This window comes from Paramisgurnus dabryanus, chromosome 13 (assembly GCF_030506205.2).
Source record: "Paramisgurnus dabryanus chromosome 13, PD_genome_1.1, whole genome shotgun sequence".
In the NCBI taxonomy this organism is placed as follows: domain Eukaryota; kingdom Metazoa; phylum Chordata; class Actinopteri; order Cypriniformes; family Cobitidae; genus Paramisgurnus; species Paramisgurnus dabryanus.
This window is the reverse complement of record NC_133349.1, coordinates 23,436,796-23,460,616: the sequence shown is the minus strand read 5'-3', so window position 1 is coordinate 23,460,616 and position 23,821 is coordinate 23,436,796. Positions and strand designations below refer to the sequence as shown.

Genomic DNA, 23,821 nt, shown 5'->3' with positions numbered 1-23,821 from the left:
CAAAACCTCTAAGTGCGTCTTACATGTTTTCTTGTAAATTAGCTTTTTATCTTTTATGTTTAGATTCTGTAATTTCACTTTTATGCAAATAAAAAACGTATTAGTCTGTAACTGAAATGCCTTATTTTCACAAATGTCACTTTTGTCATTTTATTGTTAGTTAACAAATTTATTTTGCTGCAAAACCCTCTAAGTGCATGCAAGTTTTTGTGACAAAAATGTATAGTTCTGAAAAACAAAAAAACTTTTTTGGATATGCAAAAGCACTAAAGATACAACTAGAAACATTGCAAATAATGAAAGTCAGAATGTAAAATTAAAGAAACTAAACCACACATTAAGGGGAGCTTTGGTCCGTGTGATTGCCACAAACGGGTTGCATTCAGGAAGTACTCGCAATGGACTTAAGGTCGAATATGAACCGCCGTCGGCTTGCACACCATCGTTCATCTGATTCATCTTTCATACACATAGACAAGTTTATAAAGTTGACGTGGCGTTAGTGGTAAATCTACATGGGGTTTAGCGGATTCTGACAACAACGTGGTATTTCTGAATGTCGATGCAGATTTAATCAAAGGTATTTGATGAACATATACTTGCTGAGAACATTTGATCAATATCATTATCTCATTTTTTGATGGTGGTGTTTAGCGGCTCTGGCATATGACCTCTTCGTTTGATAACCTTAATAAAAGGCATAATTATTGTAGAATAAAAATCTATTTACGTATTTAAGTATAAAAATACATATAAACGTCCTAAATCCTCAAACACACACTATAATACTTTATTTACAGACATGTTTAAACAAATAATGTTATTTGCCAGATTAAAGTTGTTTCTTGCTCTTCATCTGCTTTTTCCATTTATTTTTGTGGCTGCAGATGGAGAGGCAAATGTCTATGGGCTCCAACATGATGGGCATGCAGGGCCCCACCCACAGCAGCTCATGCCCCTCACCCCATATCCCCCCAATGCACTCTGAGGCGAAACTGGTGAGTCAGTCTGTGCACACACACACACACACATGTTACTCATACTTGCATACTATATGATTTGATTTGAGTTTTTATCTTCTGTTGTTGTTATGAAACTAGTCACCCGTAAAAGATAAACACAAAAATACTTTTCCTCTCTTTCTATTGTTGAAAAACATGTGTACAGTGTATGGACACACATACTGTGTTTCTCTCTTATACTGCTCTGTATGTATTGTTAGCTCGTCCGATCTATATCTTGATGTCCCTCACAAACACTTGTACTGCTTGTTAGCACTAGCTCAAGATGCAGTGATCTCATGAAAAACAAAGCAGCCAGTCAAAGCTCACGGAGGGAGAGAGAGAGACAGAAACAAACTGATGGAGAGCCAGAGAGAAGCGCTGCAGTGTTTTTTATTAATAGATGTTTTAATTGCTTTAATTGTTATTGCCCTCTGCTCCCAATCTCTTTATAGAACATTAATATATGGCATTTTATCCTACATATCCTACACTGTAAAAAATGTGGGATCGTTTCAGACCATGGTTGGCTAATACATGGACATTTTAGATTTATTTAACGCAGCGGTTGTGTTTGTCCACGTCAGTGGTTTCCAACATGGTGCCAGGTTGCCCGCACAGAGTCTGTGAGTTGCCCGCCAAACACGTTCTATTAATAGCCTCAATTTTAATATTTATTTATTACATCTTTTAAATAAGTTTGGCTTCTTGATAAACCATATCAACAAGTAAAATAAAATAAAATCAACAAGTAAAAGTTTTAAGTACACTATATAAAAATTAGGGCTGTCAAAAGATTAATCTCGATTAAAAAAATAAAAGTTTGTTTTTGCATAATATATGTGTGTCACTATGTGTAAACTTTTTATATATATAAATACACACATACATGTTTACATTTAAGAAAAATGTTATGTATGTATATATTGTTAATCTATATATAATAAAAAAAATCAAATATTAATAAAGAAATATAAATATATATTTATTTATTTATTTATATTTGAATTTTTTAATTAAGGCTGTCAAAAACAAACTTTTTTGTTTATTTTGTTTTTTTATGAAAAAACGAACTTTTATTTTGTTTGCAATTAATCGCGATTAATCTTTTGACAGCCTTAACATTTTTTTAGCCCTACAGATTGTTTTATCCATTGTGGGTTTATCCAAGGTTGGAGACCCCTGGTCCACGTTTTACCCAAACATTGTGCTAAAACAATCCAACTTTTTTTACAGTGTAGGATATTAAGCAGAATGTCATGGATGCTTTTTCTTATAATACAAGGAAATGGGAACTTGAGCTAGAAAATTACAATAAACCTTTGATGTGTCATATATTAATGAACAGGACAGGTTTAGTTGCAACATGCGGATGAGTAAATGATGAGTAAATGCTTTGGATGAACTAGTTTAGGGCAGTTACATCCATCTGCCTTGATTTGGATAGTTTCCATTTAACCATGTGGCTGCTTAAGCGTTTTATTTAAACTTCATAGTAAAGAGTGGATCAGGAAGACAGATACTGTAATTAGATTATAATCCACTAATTCTACCACATAATAATCTGCAATTTGTGGATTCGGAAATCGGACTCAGGAGGGAGTTAATTATTTCACTCGGAGAGAAAGAGGGAAGCAGGGAGATTTCAAAGAAAGGGAAGAGAACGAGATGAACAGAGAAAACAATGCAAAATGAAAGACAGAAAGAGAGAGAGAGAGAGAGAGAGAGAGAGAGAGAGTCTGTGTCAAAGCATGAGTGATGATTGTGATGGTGGGAAGAGCGTTCGAAGAGCACTTAACTCTCTCTCCTTCTCTCCGACCCGCTGGAGATTGATCGCCCTGTGTATTTTTTAATCCTTTCGCCCGTTCCCATGGTAACGGGCAGGGGGAGCATAATATTACTTTAATGTGCAGTCTTATCTGTCCCTTGGCTGGACTCCAGGCACATCCCCCCTCTCCCGTCTCTCTCGGCCCTGATTGTAATTGAATTATAAATTCCGTTTTTTTGGCTCCGACACATGAAACCGCTCATATTAGGCTTTCAAAGAGTCACTAAAACACTCGTATAGGAAGAATTTAACATGGGTCACCCTGCTTTTGGATCTCGGCTAATTCAATTACGCGTAAGAATGCAAGTACGTAACAAAATGTTTTTTTGCCGTTCTCGGCGTGTACTGTAAAGCTGCCAACATCTTAAGTATTCCTTCACCCGAGATCTTGACCTCAAGGTTTTTCTTTTGTAAGGATTACTGTACTATGGCATCCACGCCCGTCCAGGTCATTTTGACGGTTGTTATCAGGTGACCTGTTTTTGGGTGAACAGGGCCATGTGTCCCCCATATGGCCCAGCCCAACCCAACCTAACACAACCCCAGTGTGGAGATCCAGCCCTAATCTCATTATATAGATATGTTGACTTACTCCAAATGGGAAGTATCACCCCCACTGTAACCCCATACCCAACCCTCACGAGAGAGAGAGAGAGAGAGAGAGAGAGAGAGAGGCGAAGCAGAGAGCATAAAGAAAGCGAGACAGAGGAAAGTGTGTATATGTGAGAACAAGAGTGTGCTGTGAGATATAAGAGATAGTATGTTGGATCAGTGTACATCTGGGTGTGCTCTTTGGCCAATGAAGCCAAATTGATTTTGTGGTGGGCCGGGGGGTCTCTGGTGAAAGAAAAAAATCTGCTAAAAGTGCTTTTGTTCCCACGGGACGTCTGTCAGTGCATCACGCACACACAGAGTGCAGCACTGCAGAGTGCCTCGCTGTCTTTATACTCTGTGGTTAAGGTGTCATTTATCTCGAGCCAGATGTGGATGAGAACTCTCTTGTGTTTGTGGCTGTTTTGCTCTCGGGCCGAGCAGCAGAATATTTATTATTAATGAAGTCACTGATTATACGTTTCAGATATCCAGTTGTTCGATGCATTGGGCAGATGTAGCAGCTCAGGGATGGGAGTGAGGTTTGTGTCAATAAAGACGTTACTTTTGCTCACTTCCATTTAATCTGAAATATTTTCATTGACAGACATTGTATTTATCTCATTTGACCGAGCAATTGTTCGTGTGGTTGTTTGGGAAAGCAGTTTTTTTCCACGGCTCACCCGATCTGCTCTTAAGAGATGAAAGTTTATGTGTCTGTGGAAAAGGAAGTCCAAACACGCTGTTATCAGGGAGAGGAAAAGGCCTGTGGATGTGCCAGCTGAACCCTGTCAAACATAATGCGGATCCACTTTCTCTTCCTGTTTTGGGATGTTTCATAGAAAAGTCCCTGAGTTTTGGGTGGTCACATGATTAAAGTATATATAACCTTTGTGAAAATACATTTAAAACATCTAAATATTCGAGCTGTCAACAAATGATATAGACGTATAGTAATCTGTGAAATCCTGGAAATGCGATTACACATAAAATGAGCACTGTATGTGGGCATTAATGGGTATGGATAGGTCCTATAATTCCAGTAATGACAAGCGTACAGTGATATACAATGGTCTTTAATTTTGTGGCAACAGTTTGGAGATGACCATTTTTTCTTCCAGTATGTTAGTACAGGGGCGTCAGTTTGTGTTGAAAAGTAGTGGGGACAAAAGATCAGATGAAAAAACATTACAGCAGGACATGAAAAATATTGAATAACGCCGCATCAAAAACAAGAATTTTTTCAAGTTACATGATCGGCACATGCATGTTTTTGGGTCATTTTAGAATCAGTAATAGTTTATTTTGTTTAAGTTACTTTTTTGGACAGTGTACATTGTTTTAAACTGCATTGCATGTTTTATTTTGTGCAAATACACCTTTAACATTTCTTGGTTTGCTTAATTTTTCAGAACATTTTAACCAAATGCTTTCAAAAAGTGGTGGGGACAAAATCAGCCATTTCAAAAAGTGGTGGGGACATGTCCCCAGTGTTAATGACACCTATGTGTTAGTATAGCACTAATGAAATTATTCACTGAGTCTAGCACAGAGGAAAAAAATAGTAACATGGTACCGCAGACCCTTAATTTATTAAAATAATTGATTCATTTAGTGAGTGTAACCTAATTTGTTTAAATAATATAAAAACGTGTTCGTGCCCCCCTCTTCCCAAAGAATGCAACATAAAACAAACTCAAACTTTTAATTTGAATTAAACAAAACATAATAAATTATACAATGTAGTGCTGTTGTTTTTGAGGTTTTATTTTCAGGTTTAATTAAATAGAATTTATGATAAATGTATGTATTTTATAAAATGTCTTATACCACGGGCCTGTTGAATGGTTTATTCTGATTAACTGTCCATGGGTGTTGATTATGTTTCTGTGAACTGCACGCCTAAGCTGTCAAATGTCTTAAAATAACCACCAGGGCAATGTTTGTGGTAACCGGTGTATAAGAGGAATAAATGACTTTGAATTATTTGAAAATAATGCACACCCGCGCAGACTTCGCTTCATGCCGCATTACCACAATGGGTGTGCATTATTTTCCTATAATTCAACGGCCCGTCATCAATTATTCCTTACTTAAAACTGGGGTCCCCCTGCACTCCTTTGCACCCCCCACCCCCCTTTTGAGAACCACTTCCTTAAAAGAAAACACAATTTTTGTTTACGTCTTTTAAGCATGAGGCTCACAAATTTCTCATTTTGTAGCAGCTTTTTTGCAATCAAAGATATTACATAACTCTTATTTTGTAAAAAAAAAACTTATTTCACTTATTTTAGTTCACCCAAAAGTAAAAATTATTTTATTATTTACTTACACTCATGCCATTTTAAACCTGTATGAATTTCTTTCTACTGCAAAAAAAATTTCGTTCACATTTTTCATTTCGTTCCCAAAGTTCCATTTTTCGGTTGCAAAACCTATCTCGAAATATCTTCTTTTGTGTTTCACTGAAGAAAGAGTCATATACCGGTTTTGATGACATACACTCCGAGTCATATACACACTTTGATGACAAAATTGTGCTAAAGAATACTAAAAGCTCGTCATATATTAAACCTTTTTTAACGCAACAATGCACCTCTCTAGAACAATAAGTGGTGCTAAAGCATGATTATAGGCTCTACACAATATGGCACAATATTGTTCTACACAGGAATGTCAAATCCACAATTTCCTGTTGAAATGTTCCTTTCACAAATTGTGCAAGCGACAGATTAAAATAAACTGTGGCTCTTTGTTTTATCAGGTGTAATTATCTATTGTTTACTTTGTAACCAAGATGATAAATGTGTCACTAAGCTTCACGTTAGGTAGTACGTTTTTTACGAGGTAAACAATGGTAAACGTTCCAGTTCTGTTTCTCCGCCGGCCCTCGCGCTGGCACACGCTGTGCAGATGACATAATCCTTGGCATGGTATAAATGTACTCTTTTTTTCTTACTTGAGCAGTGAAAAAAAGAAACCTTTCTTAAAGAAACATTTCACAGAGTGATACAGCTATCAAAGTGATGTAAAGTTTTTATGCGAGCGCTGGAATGCGGAGTTATGTAATCCAACCTGCATTCATTCGCAGGGCACAGCTAAAGTTAAAAATGTAAGCAGACAGTTCAGTGAAAACTTACTTTATTCTCACATTTATATTTAAAAGAATGACCTGTAAATAAATATCCAAATAGAGGAGTATCACTCAGAGATCCTTTTACTGTAAAATGGTTTTGCAATTACAGTACACTGTAAAAAAAAAACTCTTTGCTACCTTAAATTTTTGTTCAGTCAACTTCAATTTAGAAGTTATCTTAACTTACTATTATTTATCTTGACTAGAGATAAGTAGTTATAACTAATAAGTTGAATGATTTCAACTATATTTTATAAGTTGTAGCAACTCATATTTTGTCAAGATAAATATTATTAAGTGGAAATGACTTGTAAATATGAGTTGATTAAACAAAAAAATTTAATGTAGCAAAGAGTACTGTATGTAACTTTTTTGTAAATGTGTGTGTCATTTTGGACTGTTATGAGTCTGTATAAGTCTGTTTCAGTCAGGTCATAGTTTCTCAATAACTGTAAGGTGATAGTCAGGTGTTTCTGCCCTGTAAAAATGCAGCATGAAGTTGAAACAGCTTGCCTTTGCAAGTCAATTCAATTAGTCAAATCATAAGTTGACGTAACTTACAAAAACATGTTGAACTTGTTCATCGTTATTTAAAGTAAAATAAAAATACAGGATATGTTGATTTGCACTGTGTGCAAAAGAGACACCATGTTACCGTTGTGTGTGTGTGTGTCTCTCTCTGTCTTCAGCAAAAGAATCTGAATCCATGTTTTGTAAGCAACATCTGTATGAATGGAGGCATTGTCGGATGATGATGTCATGAAGGAACGATGAGCTAACACACAGCTGAAACGAGCAACATTGCGTAGCCATGATTGAACACACATAGTTAACATAGAAAGAAAAAGGTTTGAGAAAATGTCATGATGCTGTGTTCAGTCTATATTTATAGTAAGTGTCAGAGGTGGGGATAAGTTACACATGGTCAAGTCAAGCAAGTCTTAAAGTCTTAACCATCAAGTCTCGAGTCAAGTCTCAAGTCACAGTTCAGATAAATCAAGCAAGTCAAGGGTTTACCCTAAGCAAGTCAAGTCGAATCCTGATAAGTTTCAAGTTAAGTCAAGTCACAATAGTAGAATAAATAGGGGTACATTTTTATCCATAGGTCTAAATTAGCATAAGGTACAGAAATCGAATCAAATGCATAATAACACTGTCTTTATTGTATGAGTTAAATATAATTTTTTAGAGCTACAGAATTGATGTTTTCTTTGTCTTGGGTTGTGTGACACAGACTTGAGTAGGTTAATTGAGGTTACTGTCTCTTTAAGAGAATCACAGACTGGTTTCTGCCTCTAATCTATACATAAACTTAAGACATAAACAAATGTTTTTATTAGAAAAAGAATACTGTGTGGAGATAATTTTGTTTGTATGTGCCATGTCAAGAACAGAAAGTTTATGTTCGCTTGTTTTTTGAAACGCATCTCTTTCGTGTGTGCACTATTGAGGGCACGTAAACGTTCGCACACACACAAACGGAGGACGAATTACAAACAGCGCAGCATAAACAGTCGCTTCACATAAAATCTTTATTGTTTTTAGTGCTCCTTTCGCCAAATGTATTTTAATGGACTACAGTGTGAGATACAGTAGCTCAGCTTTCTATAGTCTACACATCAAGCGTTCTGATCTGAATGGTGTAGGGATGATCGCGAACTCGACTTGACACATTCAACCTGTATAAATGTGCATTCAACCTTCACATGTGCTGCTCACTTTAGCACCTTTTTGTAATAAAATTGTTTAAAATCACTTGAATGTTAACATTTGCATACGTATCAGTAATGATAATGGTCACATTTCTAATAAGAAAAAGCATAATATGCATCCTAGGCCAAATTATGACAAACAGGAAAGATGAATTTATTACATTAGAAATCATTATAGAGTAAAACTTACTATAAAGAGATTACTTTCTTACCTTTCTTTATGGTTCTTTATATTCTTGCGTTGCATATTTTGCATCTGGCAAATTTTTTTTATTGGAACGGTCCAGTTCAAAGTCTTTATAGCCGAACGAGACTATTTGTGGAGCTCGACTACCGTTACTGTCTGCCATATTTGTCACGGTTTGAATTGTACAGCGTTAAAGGCATAAGTGGTGCTGATGTCACGATAATAACTTTTTATTTTATCGATTTTATTGCTGTTTGTTTATATTAAGTTCAAGTCATTGTCAAGTCTTTCCCGTCAAGTCAAGTCTCCAATAACTTGTTCTCAAGTCAAAGTCAAGTCATGTCATTTTCATACTTTATTCAAGCAAGTAGCAAGTCCTGAAAATGTGACTCGAGTCAGACTTGAGTCAAGTCATGTGACTCGAGTCCCCCACCTCTGGTAAGTCTAGTGCTCATCAAAATGATAGCAATTGTGTAATTTTTACAGTGACAGTGCTTGCAAAAAATACCTAAACAAATGCAATGTTTATTTAAAAAAAAAAATTCTGTTCAATATTCAATTGAATGTTCAATACTCAAATTCTATCCAACATAATATTTACATTTTGACATCAGTTTGGACATCTTATACTCAACCCAGCAAAAAAGGACGAATTCATCCATTGGGTAAAATTAACCCAGAATTGTTTTATATTTGACCCAATGAAATTTTTTTTAGAGTGTAATATTTCCCTGCTAAAATTAGCATTCTCTTGATTTTTTTTTTAAAGTAAAGATTGCATTTAAATAAAAATTTCATGCATTTCAATAACAATTACTTTATGCACCCCCCTCGTCAAAATAGAGAGTACACTTCTGGTTTCATTGTGTGTCCAGTTGGTCCTAGAAAAAAGGGATTATCTTGTTTAACTAATAGGTTTACTATTCACAATTGTTTTTCGCTAAGTGGATGGGGGGATGGAGAACATACAGCATGCTATTGTCTTCTAAAGGCAGCGTGTTGTTATAGTGGCAATAATGGGCAGCCGGCCTTCTGGGCACGGTTCAGAGGCTGCCAAAGGGTCCAGACGCTAATGGAGGCTGACTGGGTAAACCTGTCAAGGTTTCAAGAATCTGCCCAGTTTTATGCTCAGTCTGTACCCAATAAAGTCCAGAGTTCCCCCAGCTGCTTCGATACAGTATATTAGTGATGCTATTCGGTGAAAATTAGAGCCAGCAGAGCAAAGTGTGAGGATGATGATAAATGTATGCATCCTGTAGCTATTTGTGTTTTCTTAACAATGCATACTTTTCTTCACACTTAGCACTGTAAGTTCCCCATAAAGGGTCCAAAATACTTCTGTTTCTCGAAATACAGCACAGTACTGAAGACATTAACTTGTCCGTCTTTTTCTCTTTGAAGCGAAGGACTTGGCTCGCAGATATATGCCACAAGCGCAATCAGCTTTGTTTTTACAACTGTTTGACCTTGAAATCGTTCAAATGGTGTTTGTGTGTAAAATGCACCCTTGTAAGTAATCCAGGTCGAGTTTGAAAGCCCGTGCCTCTTTAATTTCATGCCATGCTGTATTTACATGGGAAAGTGATGGATGTTTGTGTGGACAGTCGCACTCGCTGTGATTAGCTTGTAGGCTGAGCTGATTGTGTCTGCTTTTGGTAGGTGATCCTGATTGGGCTCTCCATCTACAGTACTACCCTGCCTGCCATTCAGGAGTGCATTTATATGATGTGAATATCTTGCTTAGCCTCAAGGTTGTGTAAAGGAGAGTTCAGTTTCAGTAGTCGCTGTATGGTGTGGTTTCACCATTTCAAGAGCAAGTGACTTTACAGACAACATGAAATCTGAGGTTATCTCATTGAATACCTCTGGTCTGTGCATCAAGATTTTTGGAATGTGCTTTGTTTGATTGGCATTAATGTTCGTTTTAATGGAGAGTTGGTGATTTCTGGTGACACGAGTGACCTTTGCTGACCAGATGGACGTGTCCAGCGACGCAATAAAGCTGATTAGAATAGGTGTCATTAATGTTTTGTTTTTTGCTACATGTGCCAGCTAATAGTTGTATCATTGCCTTCATTTACATTCATGCACCTGGCAGACACTTTTATCCAAAGTGCCTTACAGTGCATTCAAGCTATACATTTTAATCAGTGTGTTTGCTCCCTGGGCATCAAACCCACAACCTTTGTGCTGTTAACACATTGCTGAGCTACAGAAACAGATGAACATAAGATTCCTGCTCTGTGACAAAAGGCACTGTATAGGCAGATTAAATTGTTTCCAAATGATTAACCTGGCAAAGCTGACACAGACCCACAGTTGTGCCAGCACAGCAAATAGTGCAGTTTGACTGCATTGCTCCCACCCACCAGATTGCCTCTCCCTGCTCAAAAGCCCTCCCATAAGAAATCAGTTAAGTGGTCCCTAGCTCACAGCCGCTGGCAGGGTCTCATTTAAGGGGGCAAGAGGGGAGTGGGGGTAGGGGCTCTTAAAAATGAGCTAATGGGGGGTGCGGTAAAGGGAACGGGCATGCGCAGCGGGGGCAAGACCCTTATTGAGTCTGGCATCGACGTTCGGGGGAAATGGGAGAAATAGATGGGCGTCTCGTACCTTGGAGCCCACGGAGAGCAGGATCCAGTGCCAGGAAAATTACAGCTTAGATTTATGCAATGAGAGAAAGTGAACATAAAGCACAGTACAGACCCAGAGGGTTGAAGGACTCGTGAGTTAGAGGCTGAGACGTTGAATCTATGGGACCCTGGTGCGGGATACTTTATACCTCTGATTTTACCGTTGCTCTCTGGTGGGTATAAAAGAGTATAAAACAGACGTGACTAGTACAGATGGTATAAAGGATAAAACCAACTTTGTGGGGTACTGCATATTGCACTAAAGGCTGTCAGTGTTTTGAATTAAAAGCTGTATATTGATCTGATCCATATGTAACGTCTTAAATGAGGAATTTAATTAATTAAATTTACAGCAAATATTGATACAGTACTGTTAAAATAAAGGTGCTTCATAATGCCATAGAAGAACCATTTTTGTCTGAATAGCTCCATTAGGGACCTTTAACATCCAAAGAACCCTGTAGTGGAAAAAAAATTTTTTAGATGATAAAGAGTATAAGAAATCTTAGCCAGAATGATTCTTTGAGGAATCAAAAATGTTTTTTCAAAGAAATTGTGAAGAATTTTAAGCACCTTTTTTAAGAGTATATACTGTATGATATTTGGTCAATTTATCACCGTGTATTTAATTTGTTCCTTTTTAATCTTTTAACACTTTAAATTACTTCTCCAAACCAACAAAACGACTCCAACTAAGTTCATAGATTTGGTTTAAACAGCGGGGGGTTGAAGTGTCAACTGTACATATGTTTTCATTCATCACTGTATAAATATTTAGGGGGGGTCGTAATTGCCCCTAGAAAAACTTCGCCCCTGGCTCCAACAAAGAATTTAGCATTGTGGTGATTCATGTTGGATGGAGTTTTTCTTTTTGAAAATGCTTTTTACCATAATATCCAAAAAATTACATTGTCAAATCAAAACATGGATCCAGATGATAAAATCACAAAAGGTTTGCAAATGCAGATCACCAACAAATGAAGAGTTTGTTTCCAAAACGCATTAAAACCATTTTGGGTAAAAATGTGTTTTCTATACCAAGAAAGTGACAAGATGAAAACCACTATTTTCTGTTAAAACTTTTACATAGCATCTTTAGGTTAATAACATTTGATATTAAAAGAGTTATTATAAAAGCATTTATTTTTCCCCGCAAAATGCAATAAATCCATGACATTTTTTTTCCAAAATGCTATAAATCTATTGAATCAATATATAAATGTGCATTCATCTTTGCAATGTTATATTAATTTAGTTGACTAGTGGTATACACTGATTAAATAATAAACATTAATGGCATTAATAAAAAAACACTTACTTTGTTATATTAAGAACACTGTCATTGCTGCTGTCATCCTTGGGACATCGTCGCTGAACTTTTTTGACAGTGATCAGCTGTAAAATGTTTTGGTCCAGCTCAATTTTCATTGACTTCGAGTAAAATAATGGAAAGTTTTTCATAAGATCCCCTGTGGTCAATGTGTTAGCATGAAAGAAGCTTGATGCTGTCGTGTGAGAACAAGCAACAGACAGCATTTTTCCTATGCCCGAGTTATAATTTATTAGATTTTGATGACTTACGTTTCTTCCCAGCCACAGAAAACCACCACAGGTTTATCAATGCCATCGAAATGACTATTTTGTTTTTGTTTGTTTGTTGATTACGAAGTACACATGGAAACAAGGATTATGTGTGTATGCAAAGTGCCGCCATTATTGTTTACAATGCGTGGAATGGTGCACTGTTATTGGATACTGCAGAGAAAGAGTACTGCCGTTTGTCGTGGTTTGGAAAAAAGGGAGAAAAGATGAAAGAATAAAACGGCGGATATCAGATCAGAAGTACATATTGGTACCAAAGAGTGCATATTAGTACTTCAAAGGTACATATTGGTACCAAATGTATGCATTTTTACCTTAAGGATCTTTTTAAACGGTTCTGCTCCAGTGACAACATGGGACCTTTTTTGACAATTTTTTCTCACAGTGTATATGTAGAAAGTTACTTCATGGAAACTTGAAAGAACAAAGCCACATCTCACGATTGTCTAGCTGTTACAGAGAGATGAAAGGAGAAGCAGAAGAAAAGTACAGAGAGATTGACAGAGAGTATTAGACAGGTCGAGTCACTGATATGGGTTAAAGTGAGTTTAGTTGGCAGTAAGTCTAGAAGATACCAGACAGACTCACGCACACACTTCTACCCAGGGGCTTCCTCCTCTGACCTCATTTAGTTTGATTTACTCCTTCAGCAGCAGGTGTGGCGCACCCTCTCTCTTTGCACTCTTTTATTGATATGAAGTCATCGCTCGGCCTGCGGAAAGCCAAATATGTCGTCAAAATGCACCTTGATGGACCGATGATGATGTCACTAAAAGACGAGCGCTGTGAAGGAGAAGGCAATTAATAAATACCATTAATGTGCAATTACCCATGATGCCGCAAGCTTTGTAAAAGACGTGACTGAGTGAGAGAAATTAGAGGTCAGAAAAGACAGGTTAAAGATCGGTAATAAAACGGTGAAGGATTTTAAATGATTTCTGCTCTTATAACTGCAGACGGACAGGCGTTGCTGCATATCCGTGAAGATATCATGTGAATGAAACCTGATAGATTGGCTCTGCTCCATTGATCTATAAAGTGTTTTATATTGCCTAAAATATCAAATAGATGATTTGTAGAGGCAAAGGAATGGGATGAGAAGGATTCAAGATGTTGTGGAAGATATTATCCAGGTCTGTAACTACCATAGACATCATGGGAGATGTGTAGTCCAGTCTTATATGGCCAAACTTTAGGGGGCGGTTTTCCAGACAGGGTTTAGATTAATCTATGATTAGGCTTTAGTTAATTTAGGATAATTTAATTAGTTTTTACAAACAACCCTTACAAAAAACAATACTGGTGTGCATCTTAAGACAAAACAATGGTACTGATATATTTTAAGATATTCAGTGCAAGGTGCTTTGAAATTAAAGCGGCTCAAACATGCATTTTAGTCTGGGACTAGAATAAGCCCTGTCCAGGAAACCGCCCCTAAATGGCATAGCGCTTGGCCCATTTTAGTTTTCTGTGTTAAAGGGACACTTTTTTGAAAATATGCTTATTTTAAACATTTGATTTTTACCGTTTTGGAATCCATTCAGCTGATCTCCGGGTCTGGCGCTACCACTTTTAGCATAGCTTAGCATAATCCATTGAATCTGATTAGACCATTAGCATCACTCTAAGAAATAACAAAATATTTTTAATATTTTTCCTATTTAAAATTTGACTCTTCTGTAGTTACATCGTGTACTTAAAAGTTGCAATTTCCTAGGCAGATATGGCTAGAAACTATACTTTCATTCTGGCGTAATAATCAAGGACTTTGCTGTTGTAACATGGCTGCAGGAGGCGCAATGAAATTACGCAGTGCCCGAAAATAGTCCCATTAGTATCTTTCAATAGCATGGGACTATTTTTGGGCACTAGGTAATATCATTGCGCCTCCTGCAGCCATGATTATTACGCCAGAATGAGAGTATACAAACATGTTATGTTATGATCACTTTAAGAGTTATTTTTTTAATATAACATGAATGATAAAATATTGACAGCCAATCAAATCTATTCAAACTTGAATGGCTTCCACATGTAAAATGTAAAGCTGCAGTGCGTTCAGAATCAGACATAATGTGATCGTCATCGACCGCTTGTGTGGACATTAAAACTCTGCCATTGACGAGTGAGTTTTACTCTTTCTCCGCCATTGACAAGTTATCTGGTCAAATAAGAAAAAACGCTTCCCTGCTAATGACAAATTTTTACGGCGATCCATACTTCTGCTATTATGCACTAGGTGGCGCACTTACACAACTTATAAAACACGTAAGCGTCTATGGATCCAAAAGCAGTAAATCCTGTGTGTATGTTTTGATCATGGCTCTGAATCTGATCTCTAAGAAAATTCCTTTATACAAAATCCTTTGTTTAAAATGTGGTATTTTAAAAGAAACTTACCTATATTTGCGAGGGGATAAGAAGAGAAAAAATGAAGATAGGATGAAATGGTTTTAATGGTTTAAAAGCAGAGGGTCTGTTCTTTCATTTGATATATAGTATGTTTATATATTTAAAGAAGAACATTTTTACATTCTTAAAACGAACGTGTTAAAATAACATCTTGCTAGATGTGTTGTCCTTAACTTAACACATCTCTGTGTGTTAAAATTAAGACATCTTTTCTTAGCGTGTTGAAGGTATTAAACATTTGTAAAAATCATAAAAAAGGTGGCACTGACTGGCAACTTTTTTTTAAACGCTGGCGGGGAAAGAGTTAATGTTATAGTTATTTTTAAAGTTATTTTTTATGTGAAAGAGTCTTTAAGGACCGCTCACTTATACTCTAAAACAGGGATTTTCAGCTTTTTGCAGCCAGGGACCCCTAACATATAAGAAAAATGTCCAAGGACTCCATTAAAATTCTAACAGTTACTAGGAATATTCTTGCCATAAAGCATATAAGGATATTTTTATAATTTGTTTATAGTGATTCAACTTGTGTTTTTAAGAGGATTGTTCTAATTTGCTCTATATAAATGTAACAAATTATTATTATAATTATTATTATACCCACTGGCTATGAATTGAGAATCACTTTCAGAACCGCTGCTCTATTTTTAACCCAACATTGAGTCAAAAAAGGGACAAACCCAACCCACTGGGCTGTATTTTTTGGGCTCAGATGTGAAAGGCACAATGTGATTGCTATTCGCCCCAAAGCGCATTTCAAAAGGAGAGACGTCAATTGTGCGACCACTCACCTTCATCTGCCTTCATTAAAACCTTATGATGTTCGCAGCAGGGTTACGTGAATGTCTACGCTGCAGATGCGACAGGGAAACTAAGCAATATGATAGACATGTGAGAGGGCTGTTTCTCATTGTGCACCAAACGACAAAACAGTCGCATCCTAATGACCAAAGCACGCCCGGGCTCGGATCGATAAAAGTACAGTGTTAGTGCATGCATCTGGGGGAGTAGGGAGGGGGGACAAATGCGCTGGGGCATGGTTTGGTTTGTTTTGGATAACTTGCGCCCCAAGTGAACCACGCTCCAGCCCACCTCTGAAACCCAGCCAGGGCACGATTAACCAATCCTAACCAAACCAAACCAATTAACTCAATGGTACAGAGCGATCACACTAGTCAAACGAACCAGGCTTTGAGGTCAAAACGCCCCGGAGCGTGGTTTAATTTGATAAGTGTGAGTACACCCTTAACCAGAGGTGGGTACAAGTCACACATGGTCACACAAGTCAAACCCTTAACCAGAGGTGGGGACAGGTCACACATAGTCCAAGCAAGTCTTAACCATCAAGTTTTGAGTCAAGTCTGAGGTCACAGTGAAGATAAATCAAGCAAGTCAAGTCAAGGGTTCCCCCTAAGCAAGTCAAGTCATTTTCATACTTTAGTCAAGCAAGTCGCAAGTCATGAAAACTGTGACTCCAGTCCCCCACCTCTGCCCTTAACCTATGATAGGTTGTTTCGAACCAAAATGCTGGGTTGTTAAACCCATTGTTGGGTCAAATATAAAAATTTTTTGGGTTAGTTTAACCCTAGGCTGGGCTGGTCCCTTTTTCTCATGACCCAACAGTGGGTTGAAAATAGCATTTTTTAATTCTAATAAACTATCTTTTACAGGCATGTTAAAATACAGTTTGTTTTTTATTGTATATGCTGCCCAAAACTGTAAATTAATCTTATTAATCCCACAACAAGGGATCACATCACTCCATTTTGAAGTCTTTGCACTGTCAGATTTCGGGTGGATTTTAAAGTTCTCATGCTTACAAAGGTTTAAATGGTTTGGCTCCTCACTATCTTACTGAGCTTTTATCTCCCTACACACTTGTGCGTGCTCTCCGCTCCTCGGAAATTGGCCTTTTAATCGTCCCACATAAAATCTATGGGTGATAGGGCATTTTCTTTAGTCCCTCCAAGACTGTGGAATTTCTTGCCTGCTTGGATTACATAAGCAGAATCTCTTAGTTTTTAAATCCTTCCTTAAAGAGTAACTAAACCCTAAACCAACTTTTTTTAGTTAATGATCTGTAAGAATGATGCTTCATTAGTAGCCTGGTAGAACCATCCTCTGCTATTTTGCTTCGCTTCATAGACAGAGTCTGGCTGGGCATAATTGACAATCGTTTTCCTTCTCATGGGAGGGGCTTGTCTGAAGTTTAAAATCATTGGTCTAAACGTAAGCCAATCACATAACGTTTGGATATGATGTGCGTTATGCGCCAGCTCAGCCGCATCAAATTTCTGCTGTAAAACACACGCATGATGTGAAAACAAACCCATCTAGCGAAATACCGAAGTTAACATGGCTATGAACGACTTCTGCAGATTATGTAAAGTAAATCGGGCCAGAGCTAGTTGAACACTATCCTTACGGTGTCTTTCCACTCACGTCTAAGTGGAGGAACGCCCCTCTCTCCTCTCAAACTCTTCCACCAGACGGCCATAACCATATGTAAATTTAATCTTCCTACCTTTTTTTCTGGTTAATCAGGAACGTCACCAAAGAATGTTTGCCCACGCGTCCTCCACCATTAACTGTGAACAATGAAATTTCCTTCCATGATATCTCGATTGTTGTGCACGTCAAGCTGTGCTGCACACAGTTTCTCGCTGACGATCGATAATAGTTGATAAATTAAACTTTTCCCAAAACCTGTCGGGAGTAGGGCAACAACATAATCTCCATTCAAAATGTTTAACAAACACTTTTCTTGTTCGGGATTAAGTTGGCAAGTGCCGGTTCTCCACAACAGAGCAAATAGCTTTCTGTGCCTCCATGTCCACTACAAACTACAACCGTACATTCGGCGCTTAGCGTCTACGTCACGGCTCTCAGCCCGCCCTCTGTTCATTGATTTGCCGGTTGTTTTGAGACCTGAGGAAAACGGTTTGAATGGGAGGTATCTCAGACTGAGTACAGAAGCGTAATGAAATTTAGCGGAAGTACAAAGTCTGACGTAGTCAGGCTACTTCATTAGTGCTGTTCATTGATTTTAGTAACTTTTTTGACATTTGGATATAAAGTGTTTCAATACTGCACTATATGGTGTAAAAACGTCTGATTACTGCCCTCTTCAGGTTGAACAGTGGCTACTGCAGTTGAATTTTCCTATTGGATGTTGGGTCCAAAAAATGACTCGTGACGTAAGCAGATTCAAGCTCACCACGCCCTTGTTACGATCTCACCACACACGTGGTACGAGCTTAGTTCGTCCCCACGGTCCTCTAAATCTCCGTTGGGATCTTCCCACTTTTCTTGCATTTTTCAAATATTGCCAGTGGGCGGAGTCAGGCTCTGACCAGGGGTTACTCTTTAAAGCTTATTTCTTTAGGGTAGCTTTGACTTGATTATATTGAATTTGAAATTTTTAACTAACTTCTTTTGATAGTATTTTCTTATTTTGTGTGTTTTTTTATATCTCACTTATTTTAAAGTATTGTTTGTAGTTTGTAGTTTGTAATTGTATGTTTCCTTTTTTCCTCGGTAAAGCGCTTTGAGATGCTACTTTTAAAGGCATTATAGAAAAATAAAGATTATTATTATTGTTAATGTGCGTTTAAAAAGAAAATTAGCGTTATTTTTAGGGGGTGTCAAAAGATTAATCACGATTAATGGCATATAATATACAGAGCGTTTCATCTGGCGCACGTTTGGTGACGCGATAAGCGTCTGGTCTAAACTTCACTTCCGGTTTCTATTTGTTTAATGGTCTGACTAGTTGCTGAAACTGAACTGTTAAACAAATACCTCGTCGAAAATAACTAATGTTTTAGGTTCCTATATAATCTACGTGTTGTTTACTTTGCTTGCTATATATAATAAACTACTTTAAAAGGACTTTGTTGTTATTTATTCTTCACAGAGTTTACCGGAAGTTACGTGAGGACCACGAAAACCGCTTGTTTATGTTGTTACTGCATATGTATAGTTTTTAAATCCTTCCTTAAAGCTAATATATATATATATTCTAAGCCATTATATGTATATATATAAATATATATATATATATATATATATATATATATATATATATATATATATATATATTTATATGTATGTGTGTATTAATATATACATAATTATTACACACAGTAAACACACAAATATATTATGCAAACACAAACTTTTCTTTTGTATGCGATTAACTGTGATTAATCTTTTGACAGCCTTAGTTATTGTGTGTTTTTGTTTTCAATCTTAAATATTGGTCACATTCTTGATATCAGAGATCTGACTACAGGTGCTTGACACACGTCTCTCTGGAGTGAATCAGTTCATGAGAATGCACCTCAAGAGGACAGATTGTCATCAGGCCAACTCTTGTGTTACAGTAATGACTGTTTTCCTCTGGTTTTGCAGTGCCAGCATGTGCGACAGCACTATCATTACAGGCTAATGGAGCTGCTGGTTCAGCTCGGAGGGCTCAGCTTTAATGTCTGTTTACACCTCATTAGGAAGGGCAGATGAGACAGTTTCAGTAACACACATCAGCGCTGATCTGGGTTCTCAGCTAACGTCATAAGAGATTATTTACACGTAACATATAGAGGTTACGTTACATGCCTTCCCGCATTTCTACCTGACAGATTTGAAGAGAAAGTTTCCCTTCAATCTGGAGAAGATTTGAGATTGGGTGAGAATGCTTTTACTTGTTTCTTTCTCTGGTTCGCTTTGTTGAGGTTTTATGTTGAAACACAGTGTTATGTTGGAATCAGTCATTGTTTAACATCTGAACTTTCTGGTTTTGATTAGTCAGATTTCTCGGTGATTTATGGCTACGGGTTTATTCTGGATTTCAGCCAACGGCAGAGCAGGTTTTAGCTGTTTGATTGATGTTACCATAAGCTTTAAGATTGAAATGTCTATTTAACAACGTCTTTTGTAGTTGATGTCCCATATTTATCCGTTTATTGTCTAATAGCAGCAGATACAGTAGCTTGCCTATTCTGCATCCATTTCTGTGTATAATGAGAACATGGTATCTGTGTACTTCCTTCTTTGTGCCGTCTCACTCTCAGGCTGTTATGGTGTACATGTTCATTTGGCCCCTGACCCCGCGCAGCTCTCTGGGGCCCTGCTCACAGCCAGACTGATTACATTAGAACACTGATAGCGGGCGATCTCTCTATGCCCCACAATGATGGATGTATGGCTCTTCCTGTAGAAGAAAAAGAGAGAGATACTCCACCACCCCCTCCGCTTCTCCTCGCTCTATCGACGGCTGGCTCGTTGCCAAGCCGAGCCCAACTGTAGTATTAGATGAAAGCCCCGTGCCTGTCCCCTCGCTCAGCCCCAGACGGTGGCATTCCACCGCGTGGGAACTCGACACGATCCGGCCGGACCGCGAGGGAGGGAAAGATAGGTGCACAGCTGTCCAGGTCCAATCAGAGTAAGGGCAGTGTTGATTGACAGGTGGCACAATCAGTCAGAGGTGCTTCCATGCACTGTGACCCCAGGATGTCAAGTATGTTAATGGATGAAAGATGGTCTCTTAGCTCTTGTGATTCTGATGCACTTCATCTTTGTATACATATCAGAAACTAATCCTTTTGTCACATATATACAGAGGACGGTTGGATATGCAGCTGTCAGATTGTTGCAATAAGTCTCAAAATCCGTTATGAGATTAGAAGCATCAAAGTTTGATTTCACTTACTCAGTCAATTTTAAAGATATCAAGGTTATATATTTTTTTTGAAAGCATGATATACATGGACATGCTGGTGTTTTACACATTTTTGTACAAATGTTATCCAATCATTGCCGTATTTGCTGAGATCACCCTAGATTACTCATGTCATGGGATTGAACTTTGTGTCATGCAAATTTTTCACTGTGTTTAATATTTTCAACTTGCGTGAAGACGCGTTTAAGGCCCAATTTGTGTCATTTGCATCACTTCGCTCTACTTGAGTTTGTGTTTTTGCATTGACTTTGTACAGTATGTAATCTACTCGCGCAAATTGTTGAGTTCGCATTTGATGTGTATGCCCCATAATGATTAAGATGGGTACATAATGCCAGTTAAGGGCGGGTAAGTTAGTGCTTGTGTATTTGGCAAAGCGTGTGAGTTAGGGAGGGGACAGCATGGCCTTGTTTGGTTTGGACAGCTGAGCAGCCAGAAACGTATCAAATCAATTTGGGTTTGTTTTGGTAAATAGCAACCAGGAAGATTCTTTAAAAGAAAGTCATCTTTAAGATGTAAATGTATATTTATTGTTTAATAATTTATATCCAGATGTTTGAACGTAATGGACAAATAGTTTGGCTGGAGAGGAAAGGGATGCTGCTGTGTTCTTCTGAGGGGATGAATCTTTCTTTGTTTATTTAGTTAATTTTTTTCTCTAACCTCCGACACATTTCTCATAAAGTCAGTCTACCTGCTCAGCTCTTGTGGAAATATATACGGTAGACTCAACACTCTCTAAAAATATTCCTCCAGGGTTTTTTCTAAAGGTCTGCGAAAGCCAAGATGAATGGACACAGACGTTTAAGTATATATGCACATGCTTATGTACTTTCTCATTTTTTCGCGTTGTCTACGTGTGCTGTCAACGGATCAAACCAACGCACATATTTTGGCATCGTGTATGTTTACGCTTGTGGCTTTTTTCAGACCCCTAAGTTGTCTTATTGAGCTGCCCAGAAAAACAGCTTTGCAAGAGAGAGAGAGAGCAGTCAGGCACTTGCGTTGCGAACACAGGCGCGCTTTGAGCGTCTCAAAAGTCATACACTCGTGGGTGAAAGCTCAAGTAGACCACACGGATAAAGCAACAGTGCGTAGGCCGGAGGGGAAATGGGCAAATGGTGGGTGAGAGTCTTCAGGGATCTCTCGCTGCCAGGGCTGCACCGCATTGGGCTCTCTCTTCAGATGAAGCTCTTAGACAGTGACGACAGATAGTGGAACAGTTTGTGTTTGGGTAAGAGGGTGTGTGCATGTGTGAAAGGGTAAATGGGAGTGACTGGATAAGCTTGGACATTTGTGTGTGTAAAACACGGGGCGAGCGGACACATTTGATCTATGGGAAGAAATCTAGTCATGCACTTGCTGTGGAATAGATGGGAAGATTTTCCTTTAAACATGCTGAAAACAAGAATACTTGTTTATTTTTCTTAGCCCCTTTTTTGTTTTAATAAACCTACTAAACTAAATAAACAACACACCAAAATTCTGATAGGTGAATACTTGTATGTATGTGAAACAAGGTACCTTAAAATTATTAAGAAAATTACTTTTTGAGTGTTCCTGTGCCCGCCACACTCGGGTACAAAAGTTTGTACCTAATGCTGCATTCAGACCAGCCACGGTAGAGGCGTCAAATATGAGTGATTTCAATGTTTAGTCAATGTGAAGACGCGTTGGGGCGCGTCTGGAGGTCTCGTGGCGCAAATGAGGCGTTTAGTGCGACGCGGTAGATGCTACCCCGGCGCAAATGCCACACTCGGGTACAAAAGTTTGTACCTAATGCTGCATTCAGACCAGCCACGGTAGAGGCGTCAAATATGAGTGATTTCAATGTTTAGTCAATGTGAAGACGCGTTGGGGCGCGTCTGGAGGTCTCGTGGCGCAAATGAGGCGTTTAGTGCGACGCGGTAGATGCTACCCCGGCGCAAATGCCACACTCGGGTACAAAAGTTTGTACCTAATGCTGCGTTCAGACCAGCCACGGTAGAGGCGTCAAATGTGAGTGATTTCAATGTTTAGTCAATGTGAAGACGCGTTGGCACACGTCTGGAGGTCTCGTGGCGCGAATGAGGCGTTTAGTGCGACGCGGTAGATGCTACCCCGGCGCAAATGCCACAAATTTAGCGTTGCCGCGCCAAATGCACGAGTTAAAAAATTTGAACGTTTGAACATTTTGAACATTTGAAATTTTGAAAAAGTTTGTACCTAATGCTGCGTTCAGACCAGCCACGGTAGAGGCGTCAAATGTGAGTGATTTCAATGTTTAGTCAATGTGAAGACGCATTGGCGCGCGTCTGGAGGTCTCGTGGCGCGAATAAGGCGTTTAGTGCGACGCGGTAGATGCTAGCCCAGCGCAAATGCCACAAATTTAGCGTTGCCACGCCAAATGCGCGAGTTAAAAAAAATTGAACATTTGAAATTTTGAAAAAGTTTGTACCTAATGCTGCGTTCAGACCAGCCACGGTAGAGGCGTCAAATGTGAGTGATTTCAATGTTTAGTCAATGTGAAGACGCGTTGGCACACGTCTGGAGGTCTCGCGGCGCGAATGAGGCGTTTAGTGTGGCGCGGTAGATGCTATCCCAGCGCAAATGTTACGAATTTATTGTTGCCGCGGCAAATGCGCGAGTTGAAAAATTTGAAAATTTGAAATTTTGAAATTTTGAAAAAGTTTGTACCTAATGCTGCGTTCAGACCAGCCACGGTAGAAGCGTCAAATGCGAGTGATTTCAATGTTTAGTCAATGTGAAGACGCGTTGGCGCACGTCTGGAGGTCTCGCGGCGCGAATGAGGTGTTTAGTGCGTTTCCGGCACGAAGGGCGCGAATTTAGCATTGCCGCGGCAAATGCGCAAGTTGAACAATTTGAACTTTGGTGTAAAAACGCACCGTTTTAACCAATCAGGAGCTTGCTCTAGTAGTGACATGATTACAGAAAGCGAGCAGAGTCACAGAAGCCCCTCCCATGATGCGAATTTCCTCATGA

At 38.4% G+C, this 23,821-nt stretch overlaps 1 protein-coding gene across 1 annotated transcript in view; it reads left to right on the top strand.

Annotated features, from left to right (window-relative positions):
* The window catches only part of creb5b (cAMP responsive element binding protein 5b), a 78,209-nt gene that overhangs the window by 47,022 nt on the left and 7,366 nt on the right, over nucleotides 1-23,821 (top strand). Inside the window, exon 7 of the mRNA XM_065246151.2 lies at nucleotides 888-998. Within this exon, the coding sequence (XP_065102223.2) occupies nucleotides 888-998 (111 nt within the window). The remainder of the gene's footprint in view (nucleotides 1-887; nucleotides 999-23,821) is intronic.